At 58.6% G+C, this 23,810-nt stretch overlaps 2 protein-coding genes across 2 annotated transcripts; both read right to left on the reverse strand.

The window, feature by feature from the left end:
• Positions 1–1,437: 1,437 nt before the first annotated feature.
• NCLIV_051150 (conserved hypothetical protein) lies at positions 1,438–7,494 on the reverse strand (the record flags this gene model as incomplete). The annotated part of the gene is made up of 2 exons (XM_003884669.1): positions 1,438–6,560; positions 7,128–7,494. The coding sequence occupies 2 exons, from the start codon at positions 7,492–7,494 to the stop codon at positions 1,438–1,440; spliced, it is 5,490 nt and encodes a 1,829-aa protein (XP_003884718.1).
• A 7,153-nt stretch (positions 7,495–14,647) lies between these two features.
• On the reverse strand, positions 14,648–23,479 carry NCLIV_051160 (putative protein phosphatase 2C; the record flags this gene model as incomplete). Its single annotated transcript, XM_003884670.1, has 6 exons — positions 14,648–16,505; positions 17,231–19,800; positions 20,842–20,853; positions 21,315–21,401; positions 22,083–22,143; positions 23,424–23,479. The coding sequence occupies 6 exons, from the start codon at positions 23,477–23,479 to the stop codon at positions 14,648–14,650; spliced, it is 4,644 nt and encodes a 1,547-aa protein (XP_003884719.1).
• Between the last annotated feature and the right edge of the window lie 331 nt (positions 23,480–23,810).

Genomic DNA, 23,810 nt, shown 5'->3' on the forward strand with positions numbered 1-23,810 from the left:
ACTGTTCTTGCGTTCTTCGAACGGCAAGGCCTGATTCATACAGCCAAAAGAGTCGTGTGTTACGTCTTTAAAAAAGACAGAAGAGCGAAGACTGAGCGAACGCCGGAAGCGAAACAAAGGACATTTTGTCAAAGGCGCAGACAGAGGGGGAGACGACGCGGTTTTTACGGGAAAAAAGCGAAACACGATGTTTGAACAGCCGTACTTTCTCCCTCTGCTTGAATGCAAACATTCGAGAACCAATAGATCTGCAACATCCTTATCTCTTTATCTCTATATATAGACGTAGCGGCGTCTCTATGCAAAAAAATAAAAGACGGTGTGCCTCCTTTTTACACAGGCGAATGCGCAGAGAGAACGAGCGCCAAGAGATGCAAGCGCGGCTTTTTCTTCGTGTAAACGCTGAAGCAACCCGGCTTGCACTCGCCCACCTCGGTTGCCGAAAAGGCGCTTCACAATCACACGACAGGACTGCTTGCTTTCCGCCCCTCTGTCTCTTTCTCTGTCTCTTTCTCTCTCTCTTTTGGCACCTTGATTGCTCGAAAACATGCAGCGTCGCGCCTCTCGCACGTCACTCCAGCTGCGACCCTGGCGAAGGCAAACGCCGAAAGGGGTCGACCAATCCTTTTTCGGTTTACAGATCGTCAAGACAACGAGACTCTCCTTTTCACGCGCCACGGAGAAAAAAGAGGCACACACGACGCGCCGGACAGAACCCCGCAGCGCGAATGGAGAGAGACAGCCTCCAGAAAACGCCGGTCCCCCTAGTTGCAAGAGAACCTCAGCGAGGCGAAACACTCTCCGCAACTCTTGAGAACCCTTTCCTGTTCGCGTGCACATGTCTGCATCCACGTTTTTATTCGGGAATCTCTTCTCTCAGGGGCGCTCTGTCCCAGAGAGCGAGACGAAATCGCCGAGAATCCCGAACGTGGAAAAGCAATCGTTCCTCCCGAGCTGCCCCGTCCACCTTTCACGCCTTCTCTCGCTCTTCCACTCTCCATCTCCTTTTTTCAGTGACAACGACATACACACATCACTCCCCCCTTTGCATCCTTCCTCCTGCCACACAACCCGCGTTCGTCCTCCCTGGCTGTCCTCTTCTCTTTCTCTTCGTTCATCCCTCCTTCCTCTCTCGTCACAGTCTTCGCCAGCCCGTCGGTTGCCCATCCTTCCCTCTCGATTGCACCCTTTCACTGCGCTGAAAACCGCCCGCGTCTCCTCGAAAAGGAAACACACACTTCTGCAACCTCCCAAACCCCTATCCCCCTACACATACATTTATACATACAATTATCCGTAAGTATATGAGTATATGTATTTGGTTACAGGTTGTAACAGGCTTGGATGAGTCTGTGTCCACGTGTAAACGTCCACGAGCATTTCGAGCTCCACTGCGCACGCCCTGAATTTGTTTTCATCCGATATGTGGAAGCCCGTTTACTGCTCCATGTAATGGATGTCTCGGGAAGGCAGATCGTTCGCGCTGTGGAACGTCGCGGGAGACCCCGAGAGGGAGGCGAAAAAGAATGCGTCGCCAGCTTTCCGGGCGCGCTCACACCCGCTGTCTCTTTCCTTCGCGGTGTCTCTCTCTCGCTCCCGCCCCACAGGGCCTTCGCGCTCCAGAAGTCCCATGCCTCCAGCCGCATACGCATTTGCCGAGCTGTCGAAAGCGTATGCACTGCGCGCACCTGCACTCTTGTGAGCATTTTCATTCGACACCGGCACGCGGTCGAAACCTCGCGAGACCCCGTCATGTCCCAAGGCGGCGTTGAAAAAGAAAGACGCGTTTTTCTCCGACTTTGGCCAGTTGTCTCGCAAGAAATCGCGCGCGTCGCCCGCCTCGCCACGGAGGGAAGGAAAGCCTTGGTCCCTCTCTTTCTGAGCTGCCCAGAGCAGCTGGGAAGGCGCGTGCGCAGAAGACCCTAAAAAGCGTCTCCTTTCGTCCTCTGGAGTTCTCCCGCGCGCCTCATCGTACGCGTCGGCGTCGCCCCGCGAATGCAGCCGGGAGCCTTCGGGAGATCTGTGGCCTCGTGGCTCCTGTCCGACTCCTCGCACGTCGAAGGCGAGAGACGGAAACGGGCCTTCTCGCCCCTTTTCGGCTCGGGCAGACGCCCCGTAGACTCCACCGTCCCCTTCGCCGTGACGCCCACGCAGCAGGCGCAGGAAAGCCACCTCTTCTCTCTCGCCTTCTCTCTCGTTTTCTCCCGCGCGTTCGCGTTCGCGCTCTTCCTCGCGGTCGCGGCTGGCCGGCGCACCCGGCGAGGCCAAGCCGCGGGACACCGAGTTCTGCTGCAGAAACTGCGCCGCGAAGAGCGACAAGGCCGCACGGCCCTCCTCGCCTTCGCGCCGATACGCCGAAACGCCGTCGCCTCTTCCGGCGGCGCCCTCGCCGTCGAGGCCGTTCGACAGCGAGTCGGAGTAGCCGCGGTAGAGGGGCGGAGAGGGCGACGCGTCCTTCCGGCCCGGAAGCGGCGCGAAGGCAAACGCATCCTGGGGAACAGAATGCACAGACGCAGAGAGCGCAGGAAAGGGGCCGGCAGCCCGTGCCGCGAGCCGGCTGTCGTCCGGACTCGAAGGGCCTTGCGGCAGTCTCCGATCGTCACCCTCGCTCTGGGTGTTGTGGGCGATGTGGGGTCCTTGGGTGTTGGCCTTCAGGCGCGAGACATAGTCACTTTCGGAGAAGGCAGGAAAGGCAGATTTTGTCGAGAACGCAGTCGGGCCCCGCCCTGGCGCCGCAGGCTGAATGACGGGCGAGAAGGCAGCTGATCGCCCTGTCTCCTGTTGCCTCTGCGCAAGAGAGAGTGAGCCTGGCAGGTCGCCGGCGCGCAAGTCGTCTCGCTTCCCTCCCAGAGGCGGCGCTTGACTGGAACCGCTGACGCGCCGCTGCTGGGAACCGGCGTAGATCGCGGGAGACGCCTCGGGGAAAAACGAGAAGGGAAACGACGAGGTCGAGGACGGAAGTTGCATGCTGTCCTGTCCCTGCAACCCACTGCCTGGAGCAGCCCGTAGGTGGGCGTTGCTTCTGCCCTCGGCGCTCGAGAGCGAGAACTCGAGGCGGAGACTCTCTTCTCGCCCGCCCTTGGAGCCGTCACTCTTCTCAAAGAGACCGCTCGCGTACGCGCTGCGTCCTGCGCGTGGATCGAATCGGCCTTCGCCGTGAGGGCCGCCCCACGAGCCGACTGCGTAGGCGTGCGCCTTCGCCTCAGTCGCTTCGCGCATCCCCTCGCCGGCGCCCCGCTGCAGCCCGTAGAACGCCGACCCCTGCGTCTGCGGGGTCAGGAGCGACGAGAGCGACGGGAGTAGGTCCTCGCTTTCTCGCCGTTCCTGGTCTCGCATTCTCGAGAAGAACGGCGAGAAAGGGTCCGCCTTCTCGGCGCCCCGCCGCGCGTCGAACTCGCCGTCTCCCCACCACGGCTCGAGTGGCCGCGGGCCCCCACTCTGGGAAGGCCCCGGCGCGAGCAAGGGAAACGGATGGCGCGACCGGGAGGATGCCTCCGGGGGAAGTCCCTGCCTGCCGGAGAGTCGACCGTCGAGGCCAGTCTCTCCCCGCGGGTCTTTCTCCAGCGTCTCTTCTCGCGCCGACCTGCCGCCGCCGCGGTCGTCGCGCCGACCGTGATCCGGAAAGAGGCGAGACCCCACTGGCAACGCGCCAGTCGCCTCGCCGTCGTTGCCTGAACTCACCGCAAAGGGCCCGGAAGAGAGCCCCGCACGAGACTCCGGCGACACAGAAGCCGGAGGGTACCCGCGCTCTGCAAGGTCGCGCTCTGGCGGAGGCGCGCGGGTCTCCCCAGAAGCGGACGTTCCTCGATCTTCGAACGAGGCCTGTGCGAGGACAGACAAAAAGGCCGCACGCGCCGCCTCGGCCTCGGTCTTGGCCGGGTCCTGGCCCTCGCGGCCTCGCGACCTCTCCGCTTCTCGCCGCGCAGCGAGTTCGCTCGCAAACGCGTCTGCAGCAGCTTGCTGGGCCTCCGGGGGCAGCGCCGCGAAGACATCCGACAGCGTCCGCTTCTTCTCTTCTCTCTCGCTTCCTCGCCACGACCGCGCATCGCCTTCGCGCCCGTCTCGTCTCGCATACGCAGGGAACGGCAGGCCTGCCTCGAACTGCGCAGGCGCGTAGCTCTCCGCATTCGCGCTCGACACGCCGACCGCCGACCCGTATGCGCCTTCCATCTCAGGCATCGCCAGGTTCCCCTTGGCCGCGCTGCGCCTACGCCCTGCAGCCCCCGCAGTCTCGAGACCCGGTGGCTCCAGTGGATACGCCCCGTAGAACGCCGTGCGAGCGTCCGTGGGCGCCTCAGCCCGCGCGTGGAACGGAGGCGAAGCCTCCCTGCGGCCTTGACTGGCGCGTCGGCTCAGACACGAACTCGAAAACCCGACGTTTTCCCGGTTCTCTCTTTCCTCGTACGGCAGGTTCGAACCACGCGTCACGCCGTTGACTTCCGGCGCTCCCTTTCTGCGCTCCTCCAGCCCACCTCGCTCGCTCGCATCCTTGAGGGGATGCCCCGGGCCACTGCGTCCAGGCCCACTCACGTGCGCGTCGTCCAGGTGCGCGGGAGACGCCGAAGCAGCAAAACGCAGGTCGCCTCGGCCGGTTTCCTGCCCGCCACCGTCGCGCAACGCGTCGTGTCTCTGAGCGTCTGGGTACTCATTCTCTGCTTTGTCATACGCTGCGCTGGAGACACAGCCTCGCGAGTACGGAGGCACGCGCGACGCCGGCGATGAGAAAGCGTAGGACGAAGAGAGAGGCGGGAAGGGACAGGTGTCGACCCCAGGCGATACTTCCTGCTGCGCCGGCTCGCCACAGGCAAGAGGACTGCTCGGGGTTTCGCACGGCGCGGACGCGTCGCGACCTCCAGGGCCGCGCGGCCGCGGGTCCTCTCTCTCGGCTCTCGCCTCGCTCGTGCCCGACTGAGGGAAGGAGCCTTGACTTTGTTCTGCGTCGGGAGAGACCGCCGGGAGACGGTCGCGCAGTGAAGGCTCCGGAAACCCCGAAGAAGCAGCGTCTCCGTGTCTCTCGGCGTCTCGCGCTTCCCGCGTCCGGTCCTCTCCTTCTCTCTCTCTGTCCCGTTGGTCTTCGCGGTCGCGGGGGTCGCGGCGACCGTCTCTCTCGCGTCTCGCCAGACGGTCTCCTGTCTCCTCGCTGGGTGGCGCCGCGCCGCCCCGGAGGAAGTCGTCGGTCCCGCGCAGCTCGGAGTCCTGCGAGCCTTGACTCTCCTGTCTCTGTCCCGACCTCGAGCGGCCCTCGCCCTCGCCCCGCGCCGATGCCGTGGTAGTCGCGGCCAGAGAGCCCCGTCTCTCGCCCAGCGAGGAGAAGGAGAGAGACGAAGCTGGGGCCGGAGATAGCGCGCACTCGGACTTCCCGTCCGAGGCGTCGGCCGCGCCGCGCTGAGACGCACCATCAGCGTCGCCTGCGGAGAGAAGAGGCGCAACTGCGGGAGACGCAAGGGAAGAGAGCGGCTGGGCCGTCCCAAAAGACACTCGCGCATCGAGGGCGGCCGCAGCGCCGTCCTCCCGTGCAGTCGACGGTGCAGTTGTCGTCGAAAGAGCAGGAGTCGGACAGGCTCCACTGGCTCTTGCCTCGCGACGGTCGCACTCTCCACGCGGCCGATCGTCGCCTTGTTTGGGTCGGCCTCGCGAAGAAGACCGCTCGGCAACTGACGGCGACGCTTTCGTCTCCCTCTCTGCATGCGCGCTCGCGGAGTCCGGCGCGGCGGCGCCTCCCCGCTGGCCGCGGCTCTGACGGAGACTGCCGCTGCGGATATCTGGCCACGAGGCGTGGTCTGTCGCATCGAGGGCAGGTAACTTTTCCTCGGATTCCTTGTCTCGCTTCTTTCCCCAGGACGCACTGCCTGCAGTGCTCCGCTTCTTGTCGCCGGACCCGTCGAGCTCAGTGCTCGCCCCTGGTTTCTCCGCTTTTTTCTTTGGACGTGACTCGGCCGCCTCCTTCTTCTCTTCATCCGCGTCGCCGTCGCGATTCTCCTTCTCATCCTCGCGCGCCTTCGCACTCCCCAGCACCGCCTCGTTTCTCGTCAGCCAGCAGCTCTTCCTCGGCTCAGCAGTCTTCTCCTTCTTCTCTTCTTTCTTCTCTTCCTTCTTGTCCTCCTGCTTCTCTTCCTTCTTTTCCTTCTCGCCTTCATCGGCCGCAATCAGCGCTTGTCGCGACACGGCGTGGGCCCCGACGTCTGGGATGAGAAGACTGCCTCCCGACTCGTGCGTTTGGTGGTCAATCACGTAGAGGTGCACGAGGGGACTCCACGTGGACGTCGCGTGTCGGCACTTGCTCGGGCCGCAGAGGTCTCGGTTCTTCTCTGTGCAGAAGGCCACGCCCTTGGAGTGTATGAACACCATCAACTTGTTCACTTGCGTGATTTCGTTCTGCTCTAGCCGCAGCCAGAGCGGCACCAGCTTGCCTTTCCGCCCCACGCGCGGGTACCCGGAGTGCGCCGCCAACGCCCGCAGCAGCGTTGCCGCGCCACGAGCAGTGATTTTGTTGTGAGAAAGATGCAACTCGTGCAGCGGCTCCCGCGTCGCCGAAATGTATCGCGACAAACAGACCATGCCTGCGAGACAACGCACACAAGACGAGACCCCACACAGACAGCCTCCAAACCGGTCTGACTCCACAGAGAAAGCTCCACACGCGACGTCCAAGAGACAGGCATACGCTACAGAGACATATACACCCAACACCAGGGGACATCCGTAGATTTACATGTGCGAAGGTACGGGGAGAAAACGGATTCGAGATCTAGAAGCCTCGACAGGTGTGACGACAAATGCATTCCTGTGAGCATCTCTTTGAAAGACGGTGGGGCACGAGGGGAAAAGCAGATGTCGTGAAGGGGGATATACAAGAGCCAAGAGTGCCCGGACAAACACAAACAGGGAAAAAGACACGCTGGGACACCTTCCACACTCGCAGACGTGAGCTGTGAGCACGGCTCCGTTAGCCCGAAAAAAAAAGCCGGCCCCCCCCTCCCCCCCTAGCGAGCTTGCCGCGTCTACTGTCTCCGACAGCGAGAACGAGTCGAGGATCCGCGCCCCAGCCCACGACCCCCCATGAAGCAGCGCATCGCCCTTCCGCTGGAGGAGCGCATCTTTCTGTCTCCGTGGGGAGGTGGACGCACCTGGATCCGAGATGTTGTTTCTGTAGAGTTTCATGATGCGGCATCCCACTTTCCTGCGAATGAGCGTCGTGAGGAGGTGGTCGAGACCGACGTGAGTGATCCGGTTGTTGGAGAGGCAGACCTCGGAGCTGGAGAGGCCGTCGACGTTCTGTTCGGCGAGGTAGCCGTCGAGCCATTGGGAGAACGCCTCGAGTTTTGCGTCGTCGAGAACCGAGAGGCGGTAGCCGTTCGCCTTGTTCTCCTTCCAGTCGAGGAGAATCGCGAGGCGCTTCGAGGCCTTGTCGAGCTCGACGAAGTACTCCCACTTGACCTCGTCCTTGTCGCCCCGCCCTGTGACGAGGCCCGCCCACCGCGCCGGCGTCGCCATCGCTGAAGAGAAGCCGCCACGACTGAAAGGCGAGAAAGAGGTCGGCCCGAGCACCGAGGCGCGAGCAGGCAGCGTCGGAAGCAAGGGGCCCTCTTTGCTCGGCGACTGCGGACGCAGAGAAGGACACTGGGGAGCGAGAGGCGCCGAAGCGGGCAAAGCGCAGAGAGAAGACTGAGAGGAAGACGGAGAAGAAGAAGACTGAACAGAGGAGGACGGAGAAGAAGAAGACTGAACAGAGGAGGACGGAGAACAGGAAGACTGAGAAGAGGAAGACCGAAAAGAGGAAGACTGAAAAGAGGAAGACTGAAAAGAGGAAGACGGAGAAGACAGAGACGCGGAGGAAGACTGAGAAGAAAACGATGGCGAGGAGGATGGAGAGAGAGCAGAGGCGGAAAGCTGGGAAAACAACGACGAGGACTCGGAAGACGAGAGAGAGGAAAGAGACGAGGTGCAGTCTGTCGCTCTGTTTGCAGAGCTTCCGTTTTGCGTGGCGAAGTCACGTGGTCGAGCTGAAGGAGCTTGTGAGAAGGCAGACAGTCGAGAAGACAGATTCGCTGGGGCACCTGAAACGCCCGTCGCCCCTCGCGTCAGTCCTCGGGCCATCCCGTGCGCAGAGGGGCCGTAGACGACACGAAGAAGGCACAAACCGCTAAGGGGGGTTCCGAGCAGACGAAGGGCGCAGGAGCAGAAAGACAGGCGGCCACGAGTTCCTCAGTGTCTTGTAGAAAGGGGGAAACGAGACGAAAACGCATGCAGACGAAAAGACCATAACCGGAGAAGGAACTAGGGAGAGCAAACGAAAGAAAGAAGAAAAGACAAGAGCAGGAAAGAAGCGAGAGAGACAGGTGATCTGGAGGGCCACTTTAGAGAGAAGCGACGTTTCGTTTCCTTTTCTGCCCAACTTGCACTCCCCCTCACTAAGGCGAAGACCCTTCACGCGGCCATAATTCGTGTTTCCTTCGCCCTCAGTGGAGGGAACAGCGCGAGATGAGCAGACAGGGACTCTACGCTTTTCTTCGAGAGAGGAACGTCGGGAAACTCAACTAAAGAGAAATGCAGAAAGGAACCTGCCACGTGCAGCGCTTTCTGGTTGAGAGAAAAACCAACGAAGAAGAAGCGAGGCGCAACCAGCCATGTTTTTCTCACGAACGCGGGAAGGCACATCGGGGCGAAAGCAACGGTGGAGGAATTGCCACGAAAACCTGTTAAACGTCAAGGGCAGAAAAAGGGAATTCGGCGGTCCCCCACATCTTCCCCGCTCAAACCTTCAGGTGTACATACACCCGGAGTGTCGCCCGCCGTCGTGTTTCGCCGAGGCCAGAGCCGTAGCGAAGAGACAGCGAACCGGGGAAAATGCACAGTGCCGTTGAGGGAAAGCGCGAGACAGTTGAAGCGGAAAAGGCTCGGGAAGAATCATGAAAGCATCGATGACCCGGCTGAACCAGACAGTAGTGTTTGCTGCCAGTAGGAAAACGCACGGAAGGTGCGCATACACCGAAGGTGGGAACGTGCGCGCAAGGAAGACGTGGAAAACGACGAGAGAGTAGAAGACGCAGAAGGGAGGGAACAAACGCAGAAAGGAGGCACGACACAGAACGGGAGACCGGAGACTTTGTTGGTTTTGTTAGTGCCATAAAAAGAAGCAGAAGGACGACGGCAAGCGAAGACAACGGTGCGGCAGAAACTGTGAGAGAGTGGAAAGTGAAGAAGAGAAAGGTCGGAAGATTGTCGTTTTTGCTTGCGTCTCTGTCCGTTTTTTCCAGAAACACGAAGAGACGGGAAGACGAGGGGAGCATAAGACGTCCGTCGAGAGGGAAAGATGGATAGATAGCGAGGCAGAGAAAAGAGGGGGGAAAACAACGTGGCAAGTCGCCTTTGCACGACGTCAGGTGAGGGTGAGAACGAACGCCCCAGAGAACCGAAAAAATTAGACGCGGAGAGAAAGACAATATGACCATGGAATGTGTTTTCCTGTCACATTTTCCCCAATCGCAGCACCGTCCTTTCTCTGTAGGGGGGAAAATCAATATCTCTCACGCGGACGTCGACTTGCGTCCTTTCTCGAAAGTTTCACCTCTCTGGACCAGCGGAAAAATATACACAGAAAGGGACTGGAAGGACAAAACCACGAGCAAGAGAAAAAGAAAACTGGACTTTAGAAGTTGCAGAGAAAAGCACAAAATCCCCATGCATTTACCGCGACAAAAAAGTTGCATGGCCACCAGAGACCACGGCGGCACCAGGTTGCTGCGGCTGGGAAAAAAGGAAATCAAAGATCACTTGCAAGAAAAAGGGGGCGGGGGAAGCGAAAGATGCGCAGATACGGACACGGTATTTCGTTTTTTCTCATCTTATCTCTGCTTTCTCCACGCGAACCACTGCGTGCCGCTCACACGTCCATGCAAATCCCTCTCAACTGTCGAACTGGAGAACCTCTCCGCAGCACCATCGACCCCGCGAAATCCTCACGGATGAAGAAAAACAGATTTTTGCTGACGGCACCCGAACAGAGGCTGATTGAGAACGCAGGCATATTATTTTGACAAAGAAGAGATACAATTGGGGAAAAAACCAACGACGAAGCCCCCCCAAAGCGGAATCGAGCAACCCCCCCCTGTCAGCGTCCCGGAAAAGTCCTCTCCACAAAATGTCACATTCCACACTTTTCTCGTTTCCTCATGCACACGCGCTCTCGCGTTCGCCTCATCGGAGCCGGCTAGTTCAGTACCCCCGCCCACCGCGAAAAAAAGGAAAACTGGCGGCGCGAAAGAGTAATATACTCGTCCACAAATCGGAACTCTCTGTCTGTCTCCCATCCCAACATCGATTTCTCTGCATTCCTGTTCACCTACAATACACAGGCCTACGGATACATGTATGCAGGTGTGTCCGCCTACATGCTTCGACAACCACCCTTGCAGCAGGTATGCTTTTTCCCTAGAGGTACATGACAGCGTGTACGATGCACATAGAAAGTTTTGGTACGCTTTGTAGGGGAAAAAAACGGGTTTCTGTTCCATCGTGGCGCCTTCTGTGCCTCTCTGCCGGTCCGTTTTCCGCGACCCTTCAACGCCTCCGCTTTAGATTTAGGTACCCCTCGGTTGAGTGTGAACCAGGCTCTCCAGTTCATTCAGTATCTCTTAAATAGTCATCCTCAGTTGTTGTGTTCTACGCCGTGTAATGTGTAGATTTCTGCGCCCAAACAAGGGAGCGCTGGCCTCCGCCGTTCTGAACCTCGGCGGTCTCAGTCTAACAGCAAAAGCCCTTTGGCTTTCGTCCCGAAGAAACAAGACGTCGAAGCGCAGAGGCGCTGGTGAGGGCACCCGCGGTGCCTCATTCTGACTAGATTTTTTTAAAGGACCCACACAAGAACACACACCAGGCAGACAAATACACAAAGCGGGGCAGGTGTTGATGTTGACGCTCCCAATATAAGCCGATACGGTAGTTTCGCAGCGCACGATTTCCCCTGGTGTGCACGGACGGCCTGAATCGGGCTGTCATTACACCACACCGAGAGCGGTGCGCGCCGCGACAGGACAAAACCATTGCGCTGGCAGTGGACTGAACTCGCGACGAAACAGGGGAAGACGCAGAAGATACGGGGGAGGACAGGATTTCCGATAAACGAGGTGATAGGACTGGAAGACAGGTCACGGCAAAAAATGGTACTGTCGGAAAATTCGGCAGACAACGGATGTGCTGATCGCTTTTCCAGTTGGTGTGTCTCTGGGTACACCCGTCACACCCCCTCAGCAATGTCTAGTCAGCATTCCTCTTGACCTGTGAAGAGTTCGAGCGAACTGGCGATCTAGAACACCACGGGGGGACCTTGCGGAGCAGTGTACGCGTCGAAGCAGAAGGCATTATTTCGGGTTTTCGCACAGGAAACAAAATGTAGCTTCTGGGTAGCTGGAAAGAACGGACAGGACGTCAGAGAGTGCCGCCGTGTAAGTGTGCCAGAACTGGGGATAGCTTGAGAACATCGTGCAAAATGTCATTTCTCAGAGGAGACCCGAAAAAACACTCTCTTCAAAAGCTGCGTACCGCATCACAGAGACAATGAGGAGCTTGAAAAACGAGAGGACAGGTAAAACGAAAGGCTGCATTTGTGGGATTTGGCCTCGATGGCACGTCCGCTTGCTTCGCTCGTTCGGAGTTATCTGTGGCAGGCGAAAAGGCTGAAGACGGTTTCGAAGGAGGAAGCTCACGCGCAAGTATTTAAGCCGACAAATTGGGTCGCGGGTGTTGACCGACTGGAGTTCGCCCGGTATTCCTTTTTCGATCAATAGCTGCCCGTCTACTACGAGGTGTGGCATGTCTTTCTCATTGTTTCCCTCTCATTTCAAGGATGTACCCATTTTTGTTCTTGCCACCCTCATTGTGACTTCAGGTAACTCATTAGATCCTCATATACGTGGCTACGGGTGTACAGGAGGCTCCATCGACACATGCCTGTTTGTTCCTTCACTTACCTGGGCTGTGGTAGCTGTATGTATTGGTCAATCTCTATGTTACCCTCGTACATCAATATTTATCTATAAAGATCACTCATATTTTTTTGTCCATAGCTTTTTGTGTAGGTGTTCATCCACACCTGCCCAGACATTCCTGTCTCAGCTGGCTGGTTTATATACTTTATCGGCTGTGTCTTCACTCATGCCTCTCGCCTGTCGTGTAGTTCACCTCTTTCGACCTAGGAGGAGGCCAGCACAGCACAGGGACATGCCGCAACGTGGAAGACCGAGAGAGGCCGGGCGACAGGCTAGGTTTTTAGCATAATTTCGGGGTGGAAGACACTGGCGTTCCATATAGCAGGAACAGCAGGGAGCTACCAATCGGCACCCCCATTATACTCATGCTTTGCCAGATCAGGATCCAGTTTCCGCGTTCCATGGATTCGGCTTCTGGAGCCTCTCGTGACATATGCAAATGTGCGCATGTGGATCGCTTGTTCGCTTGGAAGCCTCCTCGCTGTTGTCAGTGTTGCGAGGCTCTCGTTTCCCGCAAAAATGTCATACCGGAGTTCCGTCTGTTCCACGTGGAAGAATGAATTCCCAATGCTCGACCACTGGACGATGCCCGCGTCAGCTCATGCCGCATGCGCGGTGTCAACCAACTGCCATATCTCATGGAAACACCGAGTTGATTACGATATTTTGCTCGGCAACCAGTTCCGGTTGGAACTGATGTACAAAACGCTAGTCGTTGATCAAGACTACTCGCCACACCACCCCACTTTGCAGTTTAGGCTTTTTGACAGGCTTAACCTCTGCATTGTGCCCCATTCAAATACACTAGACACTCCGATATACTTAGGAGCAAGCAGGGGTTGCCGAACTGCGGTAAAAAAGGAGAGCGACTGCTGTCCGCGGTGTGTCACCGTCCTCGGTACTTTCCTGGGGTATTATCGGCACTAATGCAACACTCTGTGATTCGATGTTGGAGCGGTTTCGTCCGAGTAGAGTTGTGAGTCCTTCTGTCCTCGCTTATGCGCTCTACCCTTGCGCGGATCTGCAACGACTGCTTCGATTTTTCGTGTATATCCCTTTCGTAGCCCTATAGGTACACAAGCACGCGTGTCCACCACGTCATACACATACGTTTGTTTTTTTGCCATGGAAACGGATTTCAGTCAAAGGACATGCTTTCACAGCCTGAAAATAGACCTGCCCCCTCTCCAGAACCCCTCGCAGATTTAAAGAGTCTTTCTCTCTGGCTATGCGTGGCCGGCACAGACAGCGCAGATTTCACAGGCAACCACGTGTATATATAATCGGAGGAGCGCGACGCTCGCAAGCTAGCACTCGAGCACGCACAACGATGCATCGCCTAGAGTGGCACAGAAGAAAGAGTTGCCTCGGGCAAGTACGGTGTCTTGTCGGCCCTCCAGGCTCCTTTTGGAAACGGTGGCAGCCTTGCAGTTTCGAAGCTTACTGAGGGAGCGTCACCTCAGGGGTCAAAATATCCTTCCCGGACTTCCTACTTCCCCCCCCCTGTTCCCTGGTAAGTGCCCTCCTAAAATGACCGCTTTCGCGCCTCTCTGGGAAAAAACAACGCAACCAAACAAGGCCCGACCCGTCTTCCTACAAGGATGGACCATGTCTGATCGCACACCACTCTTACAGCTTTCGGTGTATCCCTTCTGACTCGAGGTCGCACAAGCTGATCAGGGGAAGGAATCCCGTCACGCGACAGGGAAAATGCTGTGTGATCACATCCACCCTGGCGCCACGGACGTCTGCACTTCGGGGGTTATATGCACCTACATACCGCTGAGACTAGTCTCACAAACACATTTATGCAAACGGGCGTCCATCCAAGTAGACAGACAAACATCCGCGTACGCGTTCACACATAGCCGTGTTGAAATTCGAGCTGCCAGAGAAATTGTGCTCTTACCGGTTTCGACGTCCGTGCAGATGCCGACGAGGCAGCCAACATCCGAACACCCACGCCGACGTGTGGAGGGAAGGAATCCACACAGCCCCAACCTCCCCACTCCGGAAGCTAAGAAAGAAACGATACTCAAACACGGCGAACGAGCGTTGCTTTTCCGTCTTTGTGGTTTCGACACCGGGAGTCTTCGGGTAGTGTCTCGCTAGCGTCGCCGAGAAGCAGTCTCAACCAAAGTATAGAGTGCCCGTGCTTTTCGTTTATCTTTTTTACCACTGTGCGTTCTATGTCTCTGTCGGGTTTTCCTGATATCGCCCGAGTTTCTCAGTTTTCCTCTTGTCTCATGCAATCTGTGGTGTCCTACGTTTTTTCAACCCCTTCCTTCCGCGACAACACGCGCACGGCCCTTAATGGATTCGGAGCCGGCGGGTGCGAGAAAACGCATCAAGAAAGTGTAAAAAAGACTGGCAAACACGTGCATGCAGAAGCATCGTGGAGCGACGCGAAGCGGCAAATACACAGAGCAAGAGTGACACAAGGGCCCCACCGGTCGACTCCGACAGACCACGAAACACAGACACGGTTTCGTTGGCCGCGAGTCCCTTAGCTCTCCCCGCAGTATGTCCCCGCCTCGCTCAGATGGCAGAGCATCCCCCACCCGTCTCCCCGAAAAGATCGCCCTCCTTCTAGCAGCCCCGTGCCTGTGTGCTTCTTGAAAAGGCCAGTCCAGTAACAACAGTACCACCCACCAGGCTCTCTACGTTTCTCTGACACCACAGAAAACATCTTCCTTTTTGGTTCGCCGTGCTGCATTGCCGCCCGAGAAGAGCCCCGAGGGCAGGCAGGTGTTGCCGCAGTCGACAACGGGCGTTTTCTCGGGGTCTGCCAAGGCGGATGCGGGGTTGAGGAAGACGGCGAGACATGTGGCGTCGTCGTCGCTGCCTTTGCGCCGCGCCGCTTTGATCAACTCTTCGGAAATGCGGCTGAGGACGTCCGCCTTGACGCCCGTCTTGAGGCGTTGATGTCCCACCGTCGCCGTGTGGCGTGCGCCTCGCGGTTGCGACTCGCCACAGCCCCCTCCCGCGCCGCGTCCGCACGCTTCAGACGAAGCGGCAGAATCGCCTGGATCTGGGCCCGGCTCGTATACGGCTTCTGTCTGCTCCTGCATGCGCTCTCGGAAAGCAGCGAGGAGGAGCTGCCAAAACCGCGGGACCTTCTTGAGACACGCGACGACGTCTGTCGGGCAAATGGTGTCCCAGATGCCGTCGGTTCCAAGGAGGACCAGCGTCGGCTTTCGGATCCGCACTCGACAAACCTCCGGCGTGGCGATGAGCACCCCCGCCGGCTGTGCGTCCTTCACATCAAAGTCGCCAATCGACCGCGAAGGCTCCAACACGCCCGCGACTCTGCCGGCGAAGATCGAGCCGCCTGCCTGCCGCACGCGCGCCAGCTCTTGCGGGTTGTGGCATCGATGCTCCGTGTTCAAAAACTGGAGGAGAAACGGTTTGTTCTGGTACGGGTGTCGGAGCCGCAGCTTCGGTCGCGGAGTCTTCCCCCCCGCGATACCGCGACTTCCGGACTGCCGCCGCGCCGCCGCTTCACTTCCCGCGGACGCGCACCGGGCGACAGACGCAGCTGAAGCCGATGGCAAGGCAGAAAACGAGGCCAAGGAGGGCCGCTCCGTGTGTTCGCCTACCTGGAGGCGCGAGCCGATGGAGACTGAGGGCGACCGCGCAGCGAAAGGCGGGCTAGCACCCTCACCGGCTGACGAACGGGAAGAAGAGACAGACACAGTGTCCTCGGCCGCCGCGACGAAACCTTCCTCGCTTTCCCCGGACGCAGCGGCGAAAGAACCACACGGCGGCGTCTCCGTGGGAATGTCCCCGTCAAACTCTTCGACGGGATCCGCGGGCTCGGGAGACAACGCATGCGCAGCAGCACGCGCTTCGCTCGACGGTAAAGTAGCAACCGCGGAAGAAGCGGATTGGCGGGGCGAGGTCTGATGTGCGAACGTGTCGCGACAAGCCATCCGCGTGGGGCCTGTTCTGAGACTCGAGGGATCCTCGCGGCCGTCCGTGTCGCTCGTTCCAACTCTGGGCTCGGCTTCCCGCCAAGGAGAGGCGCGAGCGGACTGCGGGCCGCGAGGCTCCTCTCCTGCAGCACCGCACGCTTCCCCTCGATCCGGTAACGAAGCACTTCCTTCTGCTCCCCTTTTTTCCGCCCGTTTCTGCTCCCGCCTCATCTCTTCGTCCTCCTCCGGACGACCTTCTCTGTCTCGCCTCGCCTCGCGCATATCGGCCTTCGGCGCCTTTTCCCTCTCTCTGTTCCTTGCCCGGGACGCCTCTGCTTCCCCTTCGGAGGAGGACACTTGAATTCTCAACAAGTCCCCGGGGTCGCGAACGTCGAGGACGTCGTCGGACGAGGCGGAGCTTCCAAAGAGAAGAGTGTCTCGATACATGCGCGCGCCTGCGTCGATGTCGATGGTCAACAGAGCCACACGACAGTCGCCGACGCTCTGAGAAATCAACTCATTTCCGCGGACGAGAACGGAGAGGACGCATGCGCCGCTGGTGCACGCCTGACCGGTCTTCGCGGCGAGCCGGGCGCACTGCCACCTGAAAAAAAACAGAGGGAAAAGGAGACGTCGAGGAACCAGAAAACGCGAGTTTGTGCAAAAAAGCCCCAACACGCGATGGGTACGAGACAAGGCTGGCGCCACGTGAACGGGGTCCGTCTGCTTCGCTTCGTGGCGTGACGCATGCGAAGGAAACTCCCGCGGAGGCGCGCACACCGGAAGAACTCGAGGTGAGCCTTTCCTTCGAAAAACGACAGGGAGAGAGGTAGAGAGGTGCGGCAAGAACCCCTGGTCAGGTGACTCCCGGGAATGCCGCGGTCCCAAGAAGCGTCGTTCCCTTCGTTAAACCAATACGTTCAATACCAAAACCAGCAGTCCAACTCGTAGCATATACTCCCCAGAAAAAGGCAGTTTGGAAACACCTAGGCACCCCATTTCCGCGCGAGAGACCGCGAGAGATTGGGAAACCAAACCCTAAACCCACACACATAGAGAAGGCTGCAAGAAGGCCCCTCAACTCCCTGGCAAACACGACGCCTACCCTGGTGCAGGGCGGGCGCCTCCTCAATGTCAACGTTTTTCTCACGAAAAAAAAACCTTTTTTTTTTAAAGAAACTCGAGTATTTGTCTCCGCCCGTTCGTCCACGGCCGTTTCACTGGTGACGCGCACCTCGACACAGAGCAGCACGCGAGAGGTGGTGCCTTCAAACACCGCCAAAAATCCACCCTGGACTCAACCCCAGGGCAAACAGGACGCGGGCGTACCTGAAACGCTCGTCGAGTTCGTGAAAGACGTCTTTGAAAACGTCGTTCGGCTCGTCGTTCTTTTGGCTCTGACCCCAGTCGAACCCATCGTTCTTCGGCTTCGCGTTGGCGTGACTCCCCATGCGGCCCGAACCTCCAGTCTGCCCCGCACGTGTCAGGGCTGTCGCCGTCTCGGCCTCCAGGCCCTCTCTTCCTGCCTGCAAACACAGCAGCCTTGGCAGCTCGAGGGCGGCGTACACCGCAGCGCTGGGTCCGTCGTGCCCGTCGCAAATGGTGAAGAGAAAGGTCGGGGCGTTTCGGAGTGTGAGCGCGTCGCGGTGTCTCTCCTCGCGGTGCGGCGAGCCGCCGCGCGTCGGCGGCGGCGTCGGCGGGGTGCTCTGCAGACTGCCTGCTGTCTGTGTCTCTTGGTCTCTACGAGAGCCTCCCGAACAGCCTGCAGCGCGGCCCTCGGCCTCGCTGTCACACCAAGAGGCGCTGGAAGGCGGGAGACTCAGCCCGGTCTCCGCAGCGGCCTTGTCGCGGTGCGCGCCCGCGAAAAAAGGACCCGAGTCTGCCGGCTCCGTCTGCGGGCCGTCTCCCGTCGCGTGCGCGCTCTCTGGGCTCGTCTCCAGCGTCTCGCGCTCTCCACTGGACTTCAGTTTCCGGAAGAAAGAGCTCCGTTGCTTCAGGCGGTCCTTCGCTGTCTCTTTCTTCCGCTTCGAGGTTTTCTCGAGCTGCGCGAGAGACGAGAGCGAGGAGGCGAGGCGCACAGGCTGCGAGGAAACGCCTGCTTCGCTTCCTTGCGGAGTGTCTTGGACCGGCACGTGCGAGGTGTACCCCCAGCCCTGGACCTTCTTCTTGCCTTTGTCATGCCAGAGCCCCGACTCGAGCAAGGCCGGGCGGTGACACGAACGCGTCTTCTTCGCGCTAACAAATGGCATCTCCATGAGCAAGTCCCCTGCACGCTTCGATGGAAGCTTCTGAGGCAGCACGCGCCCCTGAGGAGTGATGAAGCACGGAAAGGCAACCGCCGCGTCGAAGCTCGCCATCCCGCCGACCAATTCGCCCTCGTCTTTACACTCGGAAGAAGAACGGACGAGGTTGGGTTTCGCAGACGGAGTCGCCTTCCGTGTGGCCGACGGCGACAGCAGCCCGTCCCACCCCGAGCCACCCTCTCGAGCCTGCCTCTGAGCCTGGCCGTGCCGCAGGCGCCTCTCCTCTTCCGCCTTGTACGCCTGGGACACACTCGCGACCTGAAGCAGCGCAAGTTCTTCATCCTCGGAGTCGCTCGGAAGCCCTGCGGGGCCCGACTCGCCTCGCCGGCTGTCGGCGGCACCCACGCCCTCGGACAGACTCTGCGTCGCGAGAAGCGCCTCGGGCTCCTCCCCGCGCTCAGCGCGGGAGGCTCTCGCACTGCCTCCGCGGAGGCGCATGCGCAGCGAATGCAAACGCTTCAGGCCTGGACCGCCGCTGCGTCTCCCGCCCTCGTCCAGCTCTCCAGAATCCGCAGAAGGCCCTCCAGCGGAAGCGCACGATGACGCATTCGTCGAGGACACCGATGAAGGCATGGACGTTTCTTCGCGTGGCTTGCCTCTCGCCCCGAGACTTGCCTGCTTGCGCTCCTCGTCTTCCAACTCCCGCTTCGACGCCACGCCTTCTGCCTGCGCGCACAGACTCGCCCGCCGTTCTCCCCCGCCGCGAGTGCGCCGCCCAGCCGCGGCTGCGTCGGCCGGCTCGGAGTTCGAGGACTGCTGGGAGAAGGAAGACGGCGAGGAGGAAAACGAAGACACAGACAAGAGCGTGTCCTCCGGCACGCCTCCCCAGTAGGCGATGCTCACGCGGTCCTCGTTGTCGTGGAAAAGGCCCTTGCGCGTCGCACTCCCGTAGACAACCTCCAGACACGGCGCGGCAAAGACGATGCGCCCAGAGGAGTCGTCGTCGCACGGCGCGTTTTCTCTGGCCGATCTCGACCTCGCTGGGTCCCGCCTTTCCTCGCCGCTGGCATCTCTCCGCGTCCGAGGCGACGCTGGCACGCGCTTCTGCGAATCGCAAGGCACGCAAAGTGGCGCGGGACGAGGCGCGGCCGGGCCTTCCTGGTCCGCGAGACCGGGAGTCGCGTGGGAAACTGCATGCAAAGCACGTGGAACAGGCGGAAGATCTGGATACGCAAACGGGATCCGGTCGAAGCGTCCTGACGCACTTTCAAGTCGAGACGACGCAAAGTACGCCTTGTTCACTGCCACCAGATCTCGCGTCTCCGACTCCAAACTCGACACATCCTTCCGCATGTCCACACTATGCGCCGGCAAATTCGCCAAGTCGCTGGCCCCCGGCGCATGCGCAAACAACGAAGCTGAAGTAGCCGCGACACACGCCGAAGAAGAGAGCGGCGAGGAGGAAGAGCGGGGCGAGGAGGAAGAGGACGGCGAGGAGGAAGAGGGGGGTGAGGAGGAAGAGGGCCGCGAGGAGGACGATGGAGACGAGGAGGAAGTGGATGACGAGGACGTAGCAAAGGGAGAAGAGACGGCAGGAAACAGAGAAGAGGTTGCTGGCGGCTCTCCGCCGCACGACGCCTCAGCCGTCATGGCGGTCTACGAAGCATGAGACATGCAGAGCGCGAGAACGCTAAGGGCCGAAGCGAAAAAAAACAACTGGAGGGGAAATGTCCACAACGAGAATCGATACAAAGACAGGGGAACAAAGACGATGACGTGAAGCAAGAAGAGGCATACGCCCCACGCAGGCAAGCAGTTCTCGGTACACCGATGCATGGGCCGACAGAAAAGATACAGGGGAGAACCTTTAGACCCTGTCTTGGGTTCAGAAGAGACGGGCAAAGGGCTGACCCTCTCAAAGGAAAATTTGGAAAGTGAAGACGGCCCGAACCAAGAAACCACGAAACTCCCGCTCGCAACCAACAAGCCGAGCTTTCCGCTGTCTCATCTCCTCACAGACGCACACAAAGACACCGCGGCCATCCTTTGGGAACTGGCAAGTCCATGGCCGCATGCGTCGGCCTTTTTTTTCCAGACTCAAACGCACGGTGTAGAGGCGGAGGGAATGAGACTCTCCTCGTCGGGGTACGCGCTGAGAATCTCCGACAGGAACGCAGCCGAAGACGACCGGACAGACGAAGACGAACGAGACGGATCGGAAGACGAAGATGAAGACGCAGGCGATGAAGGAACGGATGACGAGGCAGGAGACGAATGGCCGGGCGCAGAGGCAGGGGAAGATGAACGCGCACACGGGGAAAGCTTCGAAGCGGCGATGTCACACGTGTGTCTTTCAACACTTTGACCAGCGAGATGACACGGGAAAGTGGGAGAATGCTTGGCCTTGCGATGCAGTTGATCGGGCCCGTTGTCACGTCGTGCGTCACGATGACAGTTCCGCTTTGGCGGCGAAAGGGTTTGCTCCTTCGGTCTCCCGTTGGGACCGCCTTGAGTGGAAGAGAGAGCGGGGAACGGAGAAGCTGAGAAAGAACGAGGCGCTCCTCCGCGTGGAAGAGGAAGGAGAGGCCCGACAGAAGACGGAGAGACGACCGAGGAACGAGGTGGCCGAGAAGGCGATACGCTGTTTGCGTTCTGCTCGTCTGCTGTTCGCGGTCTCTTCTTGACGACGAGGCCTACCGAAAATTCCGTCTGAAGAAAGAAACCAAGAGAATATTCGCATCAAGTTGCATGCATTTCCCCCCAAGGCGCATGCGCTCGAAGGGACACAGCACGCACGCCACTCGAACATGGCGGCTCCTTACACCGACAGCGGTTGCCAGAGTCCCTTTAGGAAAGGCTGAACGCCTTTCAAGTCCACCACCGCTGGTCAGTTCTCGTCCACGCATGAAACCTCCTCGAGCTGTCGTGGTTGGTAGCGAAGTGGCAGATCTCCGCATCGCTTGACATGCCTACGTAGATGCCCACATGCGGTATCTCGTGAAATGCGCGTGCCCGCGTTTGCCTCCTCCCCACGCAGACGGTCCAACCATACACCTTTTTTCAGACAGCTCACAGCTGCTCGGCGTCTCCAACCACGCAGCAGCACACGCATGTCCGCACCTGCCACACACTGGAAACCTGTTTGACCCTCCAATATAACACATCCTGACCTTAAATTTCTCTTTCCGGTCTTCCTCCTTGGCCTTCTCTTTCATCAACTGCAGTGTCGTCAGTCGCTTCACCAGAGGTTCCGGCGGCTGAAGGAGCAGAACGCAAACATCCGCCGACTGTGGACGCGCACGCGCATGCCACACTGTACATATTCGCGTCAAACTCGCAAAGGTAGCCATATGGGTTGATACACATATACATTCAACGGTGTGCACGCAAACGGAAAATCGGAACAATATAAATATATATATATATATATATATATGCATGTGTATATAGACATGTATATATATATATATATATATATATATGTATATAAGTATATATATGTATATACATGTACACACAGGTAATATATGTATATACATATATATGTGTATGTATGTATGTATGTATGTATGTATGTATGTATGTATGTATGTATGTATGTACGTATGGATGTATGCATGTATTTATGTATGTATGTATGTATGTATGTATGTATGTATGCGTATGTATAAATATAGGCATATTCACACAGAGAGGGGTGGACGGGAAATTGGCGCGAGGAGACAATCGCCCGGCCATTTCGGAGGTAAGGCACTGTCCTAAGAGACCGGCTGTGGAAGCCGTTCGTTGCCAACTGAGTACACCCGCCCCACGAGAGCCCCACTTTCTCGTCGTCGCGTTCTGCCTACCTCGAACCTCCATCCCACGCCACGCGGAAAGATGCGCATCAGCCCGTTGTTAAAACACTGGTCTTTCCAGACCACCTGTGAGAAACTCACCGGTTGCTGCTGTCGGCTGAGGGTAAATTCAGCGAGTTCTCGTCGATGGCGTTCGTACGCCCTGAACCGCAGCACACCCAACAACGGACGCACGGCGAAAAAAGGAAAACCAAAGATACACCACACACAGACGAACGGAAACCCCTGCGCATGCGAACCACGCGCAGGAGACGAAAAGAGGTCTCTGCACAGCGCCGGAGTTGCTGGCAGGTTTTCATCGGAGATGTGGACGCAGGCGCAAAGCAGACCACTAGACGAAAAACAACGACGAGACAGAGGACGCAGAAAAGATCACACAACACCAGGGATCGCACGACCACAGAGCTGCTCGCGCACACGTTGAACACGTGTCACCGTCAAAGATCCAAAACACTCCCACGTGTGCATCGGCTGTTGTCCTCTCAGTCCCGGCTCTCGCGGCGACTCTCAGGCAAAAACTTGACGGCAGACCGCAGGTAACCCTTACTGACCCCCTCCGAATCAGAGACACTGCGTAAATCGCCGCCCAGGAAGGACAGGAGTGATGCTGGCAGCTCCTGCGGCGCATGCGTTGGATGCATGCGTATAGGGAGAGCGGATGCTCACGCATTGCTTGAGACAGTCGCAGTGGGGCCTTGGCACGAAAAAGACACCCAGCAACACGCCTGCTGCGGCGATCACCACGACAGCCACAGCTCTCGCGTCGCCGTGACCGCGGGGCTTTCCGCCGGCACACATCCCCAACGAGAGGGAGGTGGATTTGCATTCGAAAAGGGTTGGCGAGAGAGAGGAGCGCCAACCGGCGAGCTCTCATTCGCAGGGAAAATATAAGACGGATCCTCCGGTGATGCTTGCGGCCACACACGACGAGGCGCCAGTATACCACGTCGAGCTTGGCAGGAGCAGCCGACTCGTCGGGTTTTCTAGCATCATGGAATGGCGAAAACGGGCGGAGCATCCCCCCTCAGTGTACAGGCCGTTCTCCACGGGATAGACAGCGCTATTGCAAGGAGCCTTTGCGCGAAACGCGTCACGAAAAAGTCTGCCTTCCGAGGCTGACGACCAGAAAACCGGAGAAGCCACGCATTATGGCCACGGTGTATGGACACACGCCCTCCCTTCGAACGCCCGTCACTTGAAGCCAACCCACGCAAGCACCGAACGGAGCCGCAACCGCGTCGCTTCGTGTGGACTGTAGATCGGCAGAATAGCCTGTAGATCGGCAGACCGGCCGGGGTTCTCCGCATTTACACAATTCGGGTCTTACGGCACACATTTGCATGCACGAAAACGTGATCGCGATTGACACTGAGCCTCTTTTCGGCGCAGGATGCCAACAAAAAATCCGCCGAGGAAACCTACCTTCTTGCTCGACTCGGCGGGGCGAACAGCCGAGGGCGGCCACTGCGTTGGGACATAGCCTTCGGGAAGACGCGACCGGGTTTCTGCCGAACGAGGTGAGCGTTCGCCCTCGCTCGTCTGTCCAAACACTCGCCTTTTCGAGTTCCTTTTGAAATCGTGCTCGTCCGTTGGTCGCGCAGTACTCGAGAATTTGTGAAAGACTCTACGGGGAAAAAAGTGGCCGAGGGGGTTTTGGAGATCCTCGTAGAGAAAGGCACAAGCGACGATGGGCGTAGACGTCGCTATCTGGGGCTGTTTAGAACGCGCTTTTTTTCCACTAGGAGCATGTTTTGGCGGCAAGAATCGTAGAGGATGGGCGACGGGTGGAAAACACGTCAAGGGTGGAAA

This window comes from Neospora caninum, chromosome X, assembly GCF_000208865.1.
Source record: "Neospora caninum Liverpool complete genome, chromosome X".
NCBI lineage: Eukaryota > Apicomplexa > Conoidasida > Eucoccidiorida > Sarcocystidae > Neospora > Neospora caninum.